Below are 14,787 nucleotides of genomic sequence, written 5' to 3'. Positions count from 1 at the left end.
CCAGTTGTTGATTCTTTCTGCTAGTTCCCGTGCTACTGAGGATTTGTTCATAAAGTCTTTTCCTATACCAATGTCTTCCAGAGTTCTACCTAACTTACTTTCCAGCAAGTTTAATGTTTCTGTTTTAATATTTAGATCTTTAATCCATTTGGATTTTAATTTAGTGCATGGCGAAAGATAAGGGTCTAATTTTAATCACCAGAACTTGATGGTTTCACCCTCGCCCTGCATGCGTAGGGCGAGACGTGCTGGGTTCAAACCTCGACGCCACACCTCCTGCTACTTTCCTTATTGAGCTCCTGCACTGTGGCCACTGTGCTACTCCTCAGGAGAGAGTTCCAGACAGCTAAGGAAAATACTCCACAGAACCACCTGACATAATCCAAACGATCTATTTTTAAGGCTCGTTACCCTGCCCCACCTCTCCCTCCCCATGGACACCAAAAAAAAAGGTCTCTTTCCAAGAGTATCTCCATCCTCTCCCTTTTGACCGGCCCTGTTCCTTTCCCATGTGTCCCTCACAGTGTGATCTCTACTCCCTCTCTTGGGAACTCGAACATCATAAGCTACCTTTTCTATGGCGAAAGACCCTCGCCTCGCCCTTCTTACGAGTCCTCAGATTTTCTAGGAATACACTGTATTTTCAACCAATCACCCTGCCTGCAAGTTCTTCCTAAAGCTCTGGTGGTGGCATTTCAGTGCTCACCGACACGAAGACCACCTTCCTGAATCCAGGAGATAGCACAGAGCCGTAGATCTTGTGTGCTGGAGTGGGAAGGTACAGTAGGAAGGCACCGCGTGTGCAGTTTCAGTCCCGTTGGTAGATTGACAGCCACATGGACATATTTACAGCAGGGAAATCGGCAAAAGCACCCATCAGCACTTGTTCTCCCTCCAAGAAACAAGCTGTGAAACTCTGGCCAGCACACCAATTGGGATCACTTATTTTTTCCCCGCTCCTGCCCAAAACTTTCATTCTCCTTGCAATGTGTTAAGCACCCATCAGCACTTGTTCTCCCTCCAAGAAACAAGCTGTGAAACTCTGGCCAGCACACCAGTTGGGATCACTTATTTTTTTCCCCGCTCCTGCCCAAAACTTTCATTCTCCTTGCAATGTGCTTGGGATCACCTCATTCCCTGTTTTCCTCGAATACTTTCCCTGACCAATTTTCTCCTGCCCAGCGGTCAGAGGGCCGGGTGCCTGCCCCAGTCCAGGTCGAGAAACACCACGTACCTTCTTCACTTTGAATGATGACAAGTTGAGCACCTGTTTCCTGGCAGGAGGGGACCGAGTCACTCCAGTTCTGCTTGGACTTGGAGAAGAAGTAGCAGTTGCCTTGGGAGTGTGTCCAGTCCCAGGGGCAGGGGCGGCACAGGAGGTCTGGTAGGGAAAGGAGGTCAGCTCCGTCCGTGTGCCTGTGTCCGGCCCAACTGCGAGTCCAGGGAGCAAAGGCCCTGCCCTGACACTGGACCCTGAGGGAGGCCGTTCCCTCCGGACTGCATGAGGCTCCCCACTCTGGGAGAACCTGCGCTTTCAGGACCCACAACCTCTGTAACGGGAGACAGGGCCTCGGAAACTCAGAACGAAGACCCAGAACTGAGAGCCTGGAGCGCTCACATCCTCCTGAGATACCAAGCGCTGCTCCCTGTAACCAACTGCACCTGTTTCACCGATGAAACAGGTCCAGCCAGGGCCGATGACCGAGGCCAAGGGGCAGCACGGAGGCGTTGTGCCAGGCGCCGGGAGACCCCATCTCTGGGACTCACCTACTCTGGCACTCAGCCGAGTTAGCTCCTGGTAGATCACCTCCTGCTCCTGGGAGCTCAGGACCTTGGGACCTGTGCCGAGAAACGGTGGGACCGCAGTCACTACAAATGCAGCCTAGGTTGTGACCTGGACAGAGGTCACAGGGTCCTGTCCTCGGCAAATCGAAGTTCCACGGCATCCCATTCTACAAAGGAGAAACGCGCCTGCCGGAGAAGGCTGAGCGTGAGACACCTGAGCCACGACGGGCTCCTGTGCCTCCTCCCTCCCCCGCCGCGGTCTTCGCTTCTGAGAGGGGCCCTGAGGGACCGGTTACCCCAGTGGAAAGGCTGGACCAAGGAGCCCCCACCTTGGACGAGGACTGTCAGCAGGGTCACAATGAAGAGCAAGAGGAAAAGCAGCTGCAGCACCACGGCGACCTGAAAATGGCCCAGAGCGCCTACAGGAGAGAAACAGGGCTGTTCCAGCAGAAGAGAGTCACTTCCTCAACCTGGCCCGGGGACAGCCTGCCCCTGGCCTCCTCCTTCCTAGGGCCCAGGGTTCCAGGTCCCAGCTCTCAGCTTTCTGGAGCACAGGAGTCATTTTCATCCTCCTGGCCCGAGCCCACTCCTCCAGGACCAAGGACTCCAGAATTCTAAACTCCGCGTTCCAGAATCCAGAAGCCCATAGTCACCATGAACCTCCTAAGGCCCCACAGACACGAGAATAGTTGTCCACGCCTCCTTAGCTCCTCTACCTCCTCTGAACGCAAAGCTGAGGCATTCAGCTTGCAAAGTTGAGTGGCATCTGGAATCTTTAAAGGGAGATTTGGTGCTGCTGGTGTTCAGCTCTTCCTCTGAATGGGCACAAACTCAGTCAGACTCAGCGACCCGAGATGTGAGCTGTCCCTGTGAAGCTCCAGAGTCCCTTCCAGGTCTCACCCCGGAGGCCGAGGTCTGCGCTGCCGCTCCCTTGGGGTCCGTCATCTTTACCTCTGCCTGTCGGACGATGCCTGGGCCTGCTGGGGACCACAGCTTGTATTTATCACCCTCTGTCCCCCACTATCTGATCTTACCGCAACTCAGGGAGGGAACCGTGGAAGTGGGCACCAGCGTTTGTAGCGATAAAAGAGAGGGATGAGCATTTGTCAGAGCACAGTCATGGGCTGGCCAGTCCAGGAATTTAGGAAGAACTTCTTAAGGCCTGGGGTATGTAGTGAAGAGAAATGGTGCTGTCAGACCACTGTTTGACATCATTAGTGACATCATTAATGAAGATAATAGCTTATAAAATATAGCTACTTTGTGGTGTTTCCTTTACCTTCAGTGGTAGCCCCCAATTACTCCAAGAATACTACCCCAGGTGACCTCAGTCTTTGCTGCCTTGGTGATGTCCTCATGTGTGGTAATTTCTACTGAGTAGAAGTTGAGGCTGAATTATTAATGTATTTTTTAATACCTACTGCAGTGAGAGAGAAGTAACTAGTACAAGTATGCAGTACTTTTGTCTCTCTTGACCAGTCTTGGCTTGAAGTTGATTTTGCAAATAGAATAGCTACCCCTGCTTTTTTCTGAGCTCTTGTCGTATGAAGTATTGTTTTCCACCCTTTGATTTTCGTTCTAAGTATGTGTTTTTGAGTTAAATGTGTTTCCTGTAAGCAATACAGTGTTGGCTATTGCTTCTTGCTCCATTCTGCCAGTTTGTTTCTTTTGATTGGTGAATTGCAATAATTGACCTCAGATTATGACTGGTATGCCTTGCTTATTCTTGTTTTATTGTTTTCCTCTTCTTGGTTCCCTGTTTTCCCCTTCTGTTTGATTGCTTGCCTTGCCAGTTGGTTTCTGGAATCGTGGTCCTCATTATCTTTTTCTAAAACATCCCTCAGAACATTTTGCTGAGCTGGTTTCGTCAGTTGTTTCCTGTTGTGGAAGTATCTTATTTTTCCACTGACGCTGAAAGATAATTTTGTAGGGCACATCAGTCTGGGTTGAAGTCTGCTGTGATTCTGATGGGCTTTCCCTTTATAGGCGATTCATTTCTTTTCTCTAAGAGCTTTTCATATTCTGCTCTTCAGCTGAAATTCCCGATTCTTAATTTTTATGTGCCTCGGTGCACATTCATTTTGGTCATGGCTAATTGGAATTCTGCCTGCTTCACTTATTTATTTATTTTTATTACTTTTTGGGGTACACTTAATGTATACAGTATAATGACATTCATTGCTGAAAATGTGTGATTTTTACAGAATCAGTCTTGGGTTTTTTTTGTGTGTGTGGTGCCAGGGATTGAACTCAGGTCCTTGCGCTTGTGAGGCAGGTGGTGGAACCACTGAGCTAAATCCCCAGCCCCTTGTCTTGGTTCTTACTTCTTCCCCATTCTGTTTCCCTCCCTTCAAGCCCCTCCCTTCCTCCCTATCCACAAAGACTTTGTCTCCATCTTTTGTCATTTTCTCATATTAATTCCATTCTCTTCTTTCCTTTCCCCCACCCATTTCCCCTTCCTCTTTGTTCTTTTTCTTCCTATTTCACATTATTTATTATACCTTTTAGTTCTTATTTACACTTTCAGTTTCTCACACTAGAGAAAATATTCAGTATTTACTCAAGTGTGTCCTATTTATATCACTTGAGTATGGCCTCAATATGCATCCGTTTAGCTACAAATGTCTCTAATTTCTCATTTTTTATGGCTAAGTAGTATTTCATCTTAGGAAAAAAACCCCACATTTTCTTTATCCAGTCTCCTGTTTCACCACAAATTGTGCTGTTATGAACATAGGTGCACATATATCCCTGTGGTATGATTCTTTTAATTCTTTTGGGCAGATACCCAGCAGGGGACTAGCTGGGTCAAATGGGACCTCTAATCCTAGTTCTTGGAGATGTCTCCATGCTGATTTCCACAGTGGTTGCACCAGTCTGCACTCCGAGCAGCACTGGAGCAGGCTTCCTCTTTCCCCACAGCCTGGCCAGCACTTGTTATTGGTTGATTTCATGATGCACTTCCCTGTCTATCAAATTCTTTTTCCATGCTGGAGAAGTCTTCTGCTATTACTTCTCTGAGTAGTTTTTGTTTACCCTTTGGTCCGATCAGTGCTTTTTCACTGACTGGCTAATCGTATGTTGTTCTACTTTGCATCATCCCGCACCTGTTAGATGGATTTTCCAAGGTCCTGCGCTCTTTTTAAGAAGCTTTTCTTTTTGTGATCCCTAACTGCAATCCTATCCTCACTCCCTTTCATTTGGATTTGTAAAGTTTCACTGGAATTTCTAATCTCCTGGATATCTGTTTACATCTATTTCACGGATTCTATTTCTTTCCTGTGTTGGACACTCATGGTTTTCATCATTTTCCTAAGCTCCTGTATTTTAAAAAAAACATGTGTACTCTAAATTCACTGAGCAAGTCCTTCATTATGATCATCATCTCTTTTTCCTGAGAAATTATATCTGATGAGATTTTCCCTATAGCTTCATTCATCTGTCTATTTACTTCTGCTGCTATAATTTCAGAGAAGTTAAAGAACTTCTGATGTTTAAGTGAAACTATATGAACAGATGACTCTGAGATCCAAACAGTTGTATCAATAACTTTTAACATTTTGAAAGCCAAAGATACTTGAGTCAGAATAGAATTGACCAATATTCAGCAAACTGAAAACCAAATAATTTCTCACTCACATACTATAAGGAAGGATGAGACTTTCTTCCCATTAAGTTTATTGGTACATTTAAAGCAAACAATACAGTTAAATTTATCATTGGGATCTTGTACCTTTACATGATGTATCTTGGTTTGTATTTTCCCCCCAAACCCCTGCCCTCCCTTCACCCTTCCCTATTTACAAAGGCTTTGTTTCCATTTGTTCATTTTTTCTCAGTTTTTCTTTTCCCTTATTTCCTTTGCCCTCCCCTTCCCACTTTCCCTTTAGCCATTTTCTTCCGGTTTCACACTCCCAATTATACCATTTGAAACTTATTTATACTTTTAGATTTTCACACCCGAGCAACTATTTGGTATTTACTCAAGTGTGTCCTACTTATTTCACTTAAGCATATAGCCTCAACATGCATCCAATTAGCTATAAATGTGGTATGATTCTTTTCATTCTTTTGGAAAGATACCCAGCAGAGGGATGGCTGGGTCGAATGGAACCTCCAGTCCAAGCTCTTTGAGGTATCTCCATATTGCTTTCCACAGTGGTTGCACCAGTCTGCACTCCCACCAACAATGGAGAAGGGTTCCTTTATCTCCACAACCCCGCCAACATTTGTTATTGGCTGATTTCTTGATAGCAGCCATTCTTTGTGGGGTGAGGTGGAATCTCAGTGCTGCTTTCATCTACATCTCTCGAATGATCAGTGATGTGGATCATTTTTTCATATATTTATTTGCTGCTTTTACTTGTTTGAGAAGTGTCTGTTCATTTCAGAAACCTCCACAAGAAGAGATTTAAAAAAACTCAGTCCCAGGGACCAATCACAAATAAATATTCTAAGTCTCATGAAAAAAAGAAAAAGAAAAAGAAATTCTCCCTGGGATGGTCTTCTCTTATGATCTCAGTGCCCAGGGACAAGAAGAAAACTGAAGAAAAAAACCATGAGTAGAGTTTAGTTACCTGTCGGAGACACTCAGCCTTCAGGGACTATCCGATGAGGATGGACTGCACCCTTTGAAGCAAGAAGCTGCAGACTTCTTGCAAACCCAGGACTCATCATGTTCACATTTTCCATCATTCCAGCCATCGTGTCTAAATTGCGCACAGTCTTCTTTGTATGGATTGTTGGGCTCTCCTGCCTTCCAGTATTTCCTGAACCTGAAAAGCCCTCGAGATCATCATCCTTTTTTATTTCCATCTAAGATCTGTGTTTCATACTCTCAGAAACTTGATGGTTTCACTTCTGCCCCAAGAACGTATGGCAGAAATGCCTTATTCTGGACACCCAGTAACATACCCTAGTCACTTGGTATTAGCCCTTGAACTTTGGTGTCTCACAGGGGTCAAAGAGATTACTTCCCTTGAGTGTGTGATTTTCATACGCAAGCCAACAAATCTGGATTCCACCCTCAGTCTTCTCCCTTTTTGGATTTCTTCACTCTGGGCCACCGATATATCTGGTCAGTACCAAGTATCAGACAGCCAGAGACCTCACCTGCACAGCAGTACTTACTGAAATAAACTAGTCTCCCCTCAGCTTGTTCATTCTGCCTATCTCTTCTTTCTAAAGGAGACAATAAAAGCTCCATCCCAGACCCTCATCCCTGGCAGAATGCTGATTTGTGGCACTGGTGGAATTCTAGGACCTGTGGGCTGTTTCCCAAACAACTCAACTACTATGGATTCCAAGCCTTGCTTAGCCACCACTAATTTGGAGCTGGCTCTGCATTATTTCCCCTCTGCATAGGACAGCAGAAGTTCCAGCCAAGCAATGGACAAGATCTTGGGCAAGGAAAAAGTCTGGAATGGGGAATTCAACATGGTTCACTAGCAGAGGAGTCACACCATAGAAGCTGAGGAGAGATCCACAGGGAAGGAATGATCTGGGAGATCCAACATGGCTAAGTAGAGGAGAAACCATGTCCAAGAGTCTTAGAGAACTGCAGGGGCCAAAAAAGAAACTTAACAAGAGGAGACTATCCAGCAGCTACTAGTGACAAAAAAGAAGACAAATCTAAAGCTAATCAGACTTAGAGAAAAACTAGAAGACAGCACAGATGGATTTGCTAACATGCTTACAGACATCATGGAAGAAAATTTCCCAAATTTAAGAAAATAGTTTAAAATACAAGTAAGTGACACTTGTAGAGCACCAAACAATTACGATGAAAGGAGAAGCTCACTGAGGCCAGGCATGGTGGCACATGCCTGTAATCCCAGAACTTGGGAGGCTGAGGCAGGAGGATCCTGTGAGTTCGAGACCAGCCTGGGCTAAATAGTGAGTTCCAGGTCAGTCTCAACTACATAGTGAGACCCTGTCTCAAAAAAAAAAAAAAAAGCAGTTCTAAGAGGCAATTTTAATTGCAATTAATGCTCACATTAGGAAAGCAGGGCAAATAAATAACTTTATGAGAAACCTTAAGACACTTGAGGAACTACAAACTAGCCCCAAACCAAGCCAAACTTAAGAAGGGAAATTTTAAGATGAGAGCAGAAATAATGAAATTGAGATTAACAATACTCTTCTAAAAAAAAATGAATGAGTCAAGCTGGTTCTTTGCACAATAAATAAGAGAGATAAGCCTTTAGGCAGACTCAACAAGAGAAAGAGAGAAAAGACTCATATCAATACAACTAGAAATATCAAATGTGGCATCAAACAGACAGTGTCAAAATCCTGAAGATAGCTAGTAACTACCTCAAAAATTATATTCCAACAAATTATCAAATTTTGAAGAAATGAACAGATTCCTAGACACATACAAACTATCAAAACTAGCCCAGGATTCCATAAATATGCTTAACACCCTAAAGACAAGCAAGAAAACTGATGAAGCAATAAAGAATCTACCAACTAAAAAATGCTCAGGACCTGACAGACACACTGCTAAATTCTATAACACCTTTAAAGGTATTCTATCATGAGTCCTCCTCAAGGTCTTCAAAGAAGTTGAAAGAGATGAAGCACTCTCAGATTAATATGAGGAAGCCAGTATCACTTTGTCTGCAAACTAGATAAAGACCCAACTAAACAAGAAAACCACAGGGCAATATCCTTAATCAATATAGATGCAAAAATCCTTAGCAAGATACTAGCAAATAGAATTCAATACATTATCAAAAAGATCATAAATGCTGATTAAGTAGCTTTCATCCTAGAGATGCAAGGATGGTTCAACATATATAGTTAATAAATGTAACACATCACATAGCAGGAGCAAGATAAGAAACCAAATGATCATACCAAAAGATGCAGAAAGGCTTTTGAGAAATCCAACACCCCTTCATGATAAAAACCACGAAGAAAACAGGTATAGAAGGACCATACTTGAATATGATAAAAGCTATATATGACGAAACAATAGCCAGCATCATACTAAATGAGAGAAAATGAAAAGAATTATTGCTAAAATCAGGAACAAGACAAGGATGCCCACCGTCACCTCTTCTATTTAACATAGCACTTGGAACACTAGTCAGAGCAGTTAGATAAGAGAAAGCAATAAAGTGATACATATAGGAAAGGAAGAGTTCGAATTATCATTATTTGCAGATGACACTATACTCTCCATAGACAACCCAAAGAATTCCACCAGAGAACTCCTTAAGTTAATAACCAACTTCAGCAAAGGAGCAACACACACAATTAACACACATATCATTAGCATTTGTGTACATCGACTACGAACGGATGAGAAGGAAGTGATGAAAATAACATCATTCATAGCAGCTTCAAGAAAGATGAAAAACCTAGGAATTAACCCACCCAAGGGAGTGAAAGACCTTCTAACAAAGAAAACTACAGTTCTCTGAAGGAGATTGAAGAGGACATTGGGAAACGGAAAGACGTCCCCTGCTCCCGGATAGGCAGAACCAATATTGTCAAAATGGCCACGTCTTCCAAAACCGTTATTCAGACTCAAAGCAGCCCCAATGAAAATGCCAACAGCACACTGTATAGATCTTGAAAAGACAATTCTGAAATTCATATGGATCCAGAAGAGACCCAGAAGAGCAAAAGTAGTCCTGAGCAATGATAGCAAAGGAGGAGGCATAGCAATACTTGACTTCGGGAAATACTACAAAACAAAAGTGATTTTAAAAAAGCATGATACTGGAACAAAAGCAGAGATACGGATCAATGGAACAGAACTGAGTATACAGGAACATCTCCAGGCATATTCAGCCATTTGATATTTGAGAAAAAGAACTAAAAGCATATGTTGGAGGAAAGATAGCCTTTTCGACAAGGGGTGCTGGGAAATCTGGTTATCTGTTGGCAGAAGATTGAAACTGGACCCTTATCTCTCACTGTGCACTAAATTAAAATAAAAATGGATCAAAGATCTAACCACTGAAAAAGAAACATTAAACTTTCTGCAAGATGAAGTAGGTAAGACACATGAAGACATAGGTATAGGAAAGGATTTTCTCTCTTTTTTTAAATTAAGTTTGTTGTACTTTCTAGATATACAGTACAGTTACATTCATCATTGGGATCTTGCACCTTTACATGACAGGTCTTGGTCCTCATTTTTTCCCCTTGTCCCTGCCCTCACTTCACCCCCTTCTCCCTTTCCTATTTACAAATCACCCTTCCCTATTTACAAAGACTTTGTTTCCATCTTTTCCTTTTCACATATTTTTTCCTTTTCTTTCCTAAGAAAGGATTTTCTTAGGAAATTACACAAGAAATGAACAAATGGTATTATATCAGAACAAAAAGCTTCTGTACCACTACAGAATCAATTAGGAGACTGAAAAGATAAAATACAGAATGGTAGGGCCAGGGATTTAGCTCAGTGGTGCCACTGACTGCCTGCCTCGAAAGCACAAGGTCCTGATTTAGATCCCAGTACAAAAACAAAACAAAACAAAAAACAAAACAAACAAAAAACCCAAGAGGAACTTATTTGCCAGGGATTTAGCTCAGTGGTACCGCACCTGCCTTGCAAGCACAAGGTCGTGAGTTCGATCCCTGGTACCAAACACCACCACCACCACCACCACCACCACACGGGATGATAAAAATTTTTTTCCAGCTACTCCTGACACAGAGGAACAGTACTTAGAATATACACAGAACTAAAAAAATTAAACAACCTAAAATTGAAGACCAGCCAAGAAATGGCCAAGAGAAATGAAGACCCTTCACAGAGGAAGAAATATAGGTGGTCAGCAAATATATGAAAAAAATGCTCCCATATTTCTGGCCTTTAGAGAAATGCAAATTGAAACCATCCTAATATTCCCTCTCACCCCAGAAGGAATGGCAATCATTAAGAAATCTATCAACAACAGATGCTGGCATGCCTGTGCTGAATAGGAATCCTCCTCTGTCGGTGGGAATATAAACTGGCACCACCATTATGGGAACCAGTATGGAGATTTCTGAAAGAACTGAAGGTAGAAATTCCATGTGACCCAGCTATTGTCCTGCTAGGGATCTTTCCCGAAGAGCTGCAGACATCATACTACAGTTGTGCATGCGTACCAATGCTTACAGAAGCACACATCATAACAGCTCAATCCTGGAAGCAGCCTGGCCACCTATCAATGGAGGACTGGGTAAAGAAGACGCAGTATCTATCCATAATGGACTACTACTCTGTTATAAAGAACCACACATCTGTAGGAAAACGGAGGCACTTGAAAAATACAATGTTGAGTGAAATAGAGCAGACCGATACGGTATCTCTCCTTCGAGTGAGTCAGAGTAGAAATAAAGAGAACAATAAAGGATAGAAGCAGACTAAGATGAGCTTCTCGAACTGGGAAGTGGTTCAAGAGAAGAAGTGTGAGGACTGCAGAGGAGGGGAGAAGAAGTAGTAAGAAGAAAGATGTGCTTGTACGGGTGTCTAGCAACCCATTCACTTCCCCATTCACTGACCTTAGGAATTTGTGGGTACATCTTGGGAGGTACTAGGTACCTGCTAATTCACACTGTCGCCTTCCCTTTCCAGGCAAAGAAAGCCGCTCCCTCTCCAGCAACTGTGCCCGCCCATCACCTCCACACACCAGTGGTCAGCGTCAAGCCTCGGACCAACAAGGGCCCCTCGCTCAGCTGTACCTGCTCTTCTTCGCTTTCAATGACGACGAGTTGAGCATCAACTTCCTCACAGGCAGAGACAGATTTGAACCAGTCCTGTTTGGACCTGGAGAAGAAGTAGCAGTTTCCTTGGAAGAGCGTCCAGTCCCAGGGGCAGGGGCGGCACAGGCGGTCTGTCAGGGGAGGTGATCAGGCTGGACTTGTGTTTGCACAGCTGTGTTCCTGTGTCTGCCCGGATGACTCAAGGAGCCGCTCCCCCTTCCACTTGCTCACTTCCTTCTTCCTCCGGGAGCGCGGGTCCCCTTGCCTCCCCCGCCCCCACGAAAAGGAGAGTGTCAGGAGCTCAGCTCAGAGACACAGAGTCTGACTGATAACTCCATGCCGCACCAAGGGCTGTCTTCACCATTACAGTACTTCGTGTTTCTGCTTCACAGGTCAGGAAACAGGCTCAGGGAGCACAGATAACTAAAGCAGGCACTACGCAGACAACCTCTCAGGCAGGCCCTTGGAGTCGTGATTTTCTGGCTACTCACCTGTTCTTACACTCAGCCGGGTTAGTTCCTGGTAGATCATCTCCTGCTCCTGGGAGCTCACGACCAGGGGACCTGTGCCGAGAAAAGAAGAGGCTACAGTTGTTAAAAACCTAGTTTGCTGTGGCTTGCGCTAGTCCCCAAAGCCATCTTCTCTGCAAGCCAGTGCCATGCTTAATCTTTTTCAAGAGGAAGAATCTTGACCCCTTGAGAAGGCTGAAGAGAAGCGATGTTACAAGCCAGACCCTCTCTTGGGACTCTTCCCTCCTCTCCCTGTAGTAAAAGCAGGAATGAGCCGTAGAAACAGCCCAGACACCAGCCAAGGATCTGAACTCTGCCCCATTTCCGTTGCGCGCTTCACCACCTCGGTGGAAAGGCCGGTCCAGGGAGCCCCAGCCCTCAGCCCGCCCTCACCTGGGACCAGGAAAGCCAGCAGGGTCGCGCTGAAGACCACGAGAAAGAGCAGCTGTAGCACCTCAGGGACCTGGAAGTGACCCCGACCCTGTGGGAGAGGAGTGATTCTCCCTGCACGGCCACACACTGCTCCTTTCCAGGCCACGGGATTCCACATTCTAGCTCTCTAGCACCCAGGAGTGTAGGTTACATTTTCCAGTGGGGAGACTTTACCTTTCTGCATCCAGAAATCCAGAATTTTTTTTTTTTTTTGGTTTTTGCTTGTTTGATTTTGGTTTTATTTTGAGACAGGGTCTCCATTTGGAGTTCAGACTGGCCTTGAACTCACTATGTAACCTCACTTGGCCTCAGACTTGCAGAGATGAGATCTCTCGTTCAACGTCCCAAGTGCTGGGATCACAGGCAGGAGGTACCACGCCCAGCCCAGAACTCCAGCGTTCTAACCTCCATATCCCAGGGAGCAGGACTCTGGGGTCACAGCCAATAGCTTCTCAAGCCTGAAAGATAGGGGAGGAGCTATTCACTGTTTCTCAACTCTTATCCTTACTCCACTCCACGTAATTGAATCTAGAATTTTGATGGGATCCAGTCTTCAACGGAATATCAATGACTGCTGGTGTTCAGGTCCTTCTCTGGATAGGCAGAACGTGAGTCAGAGACTGGTGGGCTGAGACCTAAGCTGTCCCTCTTGCCTCAAAGCCCCAAGTCCAGCTCAGCCTCACAATGGGTCCCAGATGTGATACCTTCTCCTCCTTGGTGCCATCCATGTTCAGCACTGTCCTTCAGTGCCCCAAATTTCTGAGAACCACAGTCTTTATTTATGACACCCCGTTCAGTCTGCTGTCACTCAGGAAGAGAAACAGGAAGTGGCACAGCCCAGGCACAGACAGCAGAGAAAGGGCTGAGCATTTCACACAGGATGTCACGTGCTCATTGTTCCAGGCATTAAAGTGATACCTCTGCAAAAGAGAGACCGTAGGAAAAATGAAGTGGTACATGCAGAGCACGGCCAAGATCTGGAATGCTTTTAATGAAACCAATAATGTGTAAAATAATGCTGCTTTGTTATGTCTCCTCCACCTTCAGTAGGGTGAACTAGCACTGTTACCAAGCACTCCCGAAACACGCTGTCCTCTTATTCTCGATTTTGCAGGACAATCGCTGTGAGTTCGAGACCAGCCTGGGCTACATAGTGAGTTCCAGGTCAGTTTCAACTACATAGTGAGACCCTGCCTCAAAAACAGAAACAAACAAACAAACACCATTTTTTTCAGGAGTTGCAGGGTTACTTAGCAAGCTTCAGGGAGGGTTATCAGCTAGGCAGACAGTCACAAAATCCAGGGTAGTTTAGAATTCCTTGTTTCTTTCATGCAGACTGTTGTTATCTTCAGATTACCAGATGGTATGGGTTTTGTTAAACTCGAAAAAGTTGGTGATTAGAAAGTAGTATGATTCATGCCTTTTTTTTCTTTTCCCTGCAAGAATTAATCCCACAGTTAGTTTCTGGGATTTGGAAAGGGTCTTTCCCCTTCCCCTGGTGATCAGGGAAAGTCAGTGAAAAGTTATTTTGCCCATAGGATTGGGAGCGACATAAAAAACGAATTTCCAGCCCTTTCTTGGGCCCCAAAAGATGTGCTCCACCAGTTCCCAGATCCCAAGAGGGTGTTCCCAAACCTGCAGATCCAGATCTGTATGGCAGAGGCACCCAGGGCCAGAGAGCCATTGCTAGGAGCTTGTGAAGATGGCACAGTGGTAGGCCACAGAGAGAGGACCTCTCAGAGCCTTGTTGTTGAGAATTGAAGCCTACTGGAAAAGTGAAGGCAGAGCGGACTACAGCAATTGGTGAGTTGCTGGGACCAGCACCTCCCTGGACCTGCTGTGGGGAAAGAGTGGCTCAAACCTGCAGTAGAACCTTGTAGAGTTCTAACCAGCAGGGGGTCAGGGAGCTCCATTCTCAATTCAGCCTAAATCTCACTGCGCTACAGCTGGTTCACTGAGATGAACCGATGCAGCTCTGCATGCTGCTGCCCACCTTGTCTACCAGCAATAGCAGAGTCATGCCTGGAAGGGGACCTTTTTGTTTTTCTTCTTTTTTCTTTTCTCTTATTTCTGTTTTCTTCCTCTTCATTTTCCTCCTTTCTTATTCCTGTTTTTGCCCTACTCTTTTTTCTCGATTGTTCTTATTGTTAAAGAATATAGCTTCTAATTTTCCTGTCGCTGTTAACTTATTCTGTTCTTTTTTCTGTTCCTTCCTTTTCTGTTTTCCTCCTGTCTTCATCAGTTTCCCAAAGTTTGTGTGATCATCCTGGGTCCTCTAGCTGTATTTCTTTAAAAAATTTTTGCTTTGGTACTAGGGATTGAACTCCGGACCTTGTGCTTGTGAGACACGTGG

At 44.8% G+C, this 14,787-nt stretch overlaps 1 protein-coding gene across 1 annotated transcript in view; it reads right to left on the bottom strand.

Annotated features, from left to right (window-relative positions):
- Positions 1 to 13,588, bottom strand: part of LOC104849285 (CD209 antigen-like protein A) — a 14,843-nt gene extending 1,255 nt beyond the window's left edge. The window contains exons 1-5 of the mRNA XM_033759514.1: positions 13,139 to 13,588; positions 11,985 to 12,056; positions 2,115 to 2,204; positions 1,768 to 1,839; positions 1,235 to 1,381 (exon numbers count right to left, since the gene is read on the bottom strand). Coding sequence (XP_033615405.1) covers positions 1,235 to 1,381; positions 1,768 to 1,839; positions 2,115 to 2,204; positions 11,985 to 12,024 — 349 coding nt within the window. The 5' untranslated portion in view covers positions 12,025 to 12,056; positions 13,139 to 13,588. The remainder of the gene's footprint in view (positions 1 to 1,234; positions 1,382 to 1,767; positions 1,840 to 2,114; positions 2,205 to 11,984; positions 12,057 to 13,138) is intronic.
- Between the last annotated feature and the right edge of the window lie 1,199 nt (positions 13,589 to 14,787).

Source organism: Fukomys damarensis, unplaced genomic scaffold (genome assembly GCF_012274545.1).
Source record: "Fukomys damarensis isolate Sample0158 unplaced genomic scaffold, DMR_v1.0_HiC HiC_scaffold_37, whole genome shotgun sequence".
In the NCBI taxonomy this organism is placed as follows: Eukaryota; Metazoa; Chordata; class Mammalia; order Rodentia; family Bathyergidae; genus Fukomys; species Fukomys damarensis.
Note: the sequence above shows the minus strand (reverse complement) of the source record. Positions and strands in the feature narration are given on the sequence as shown.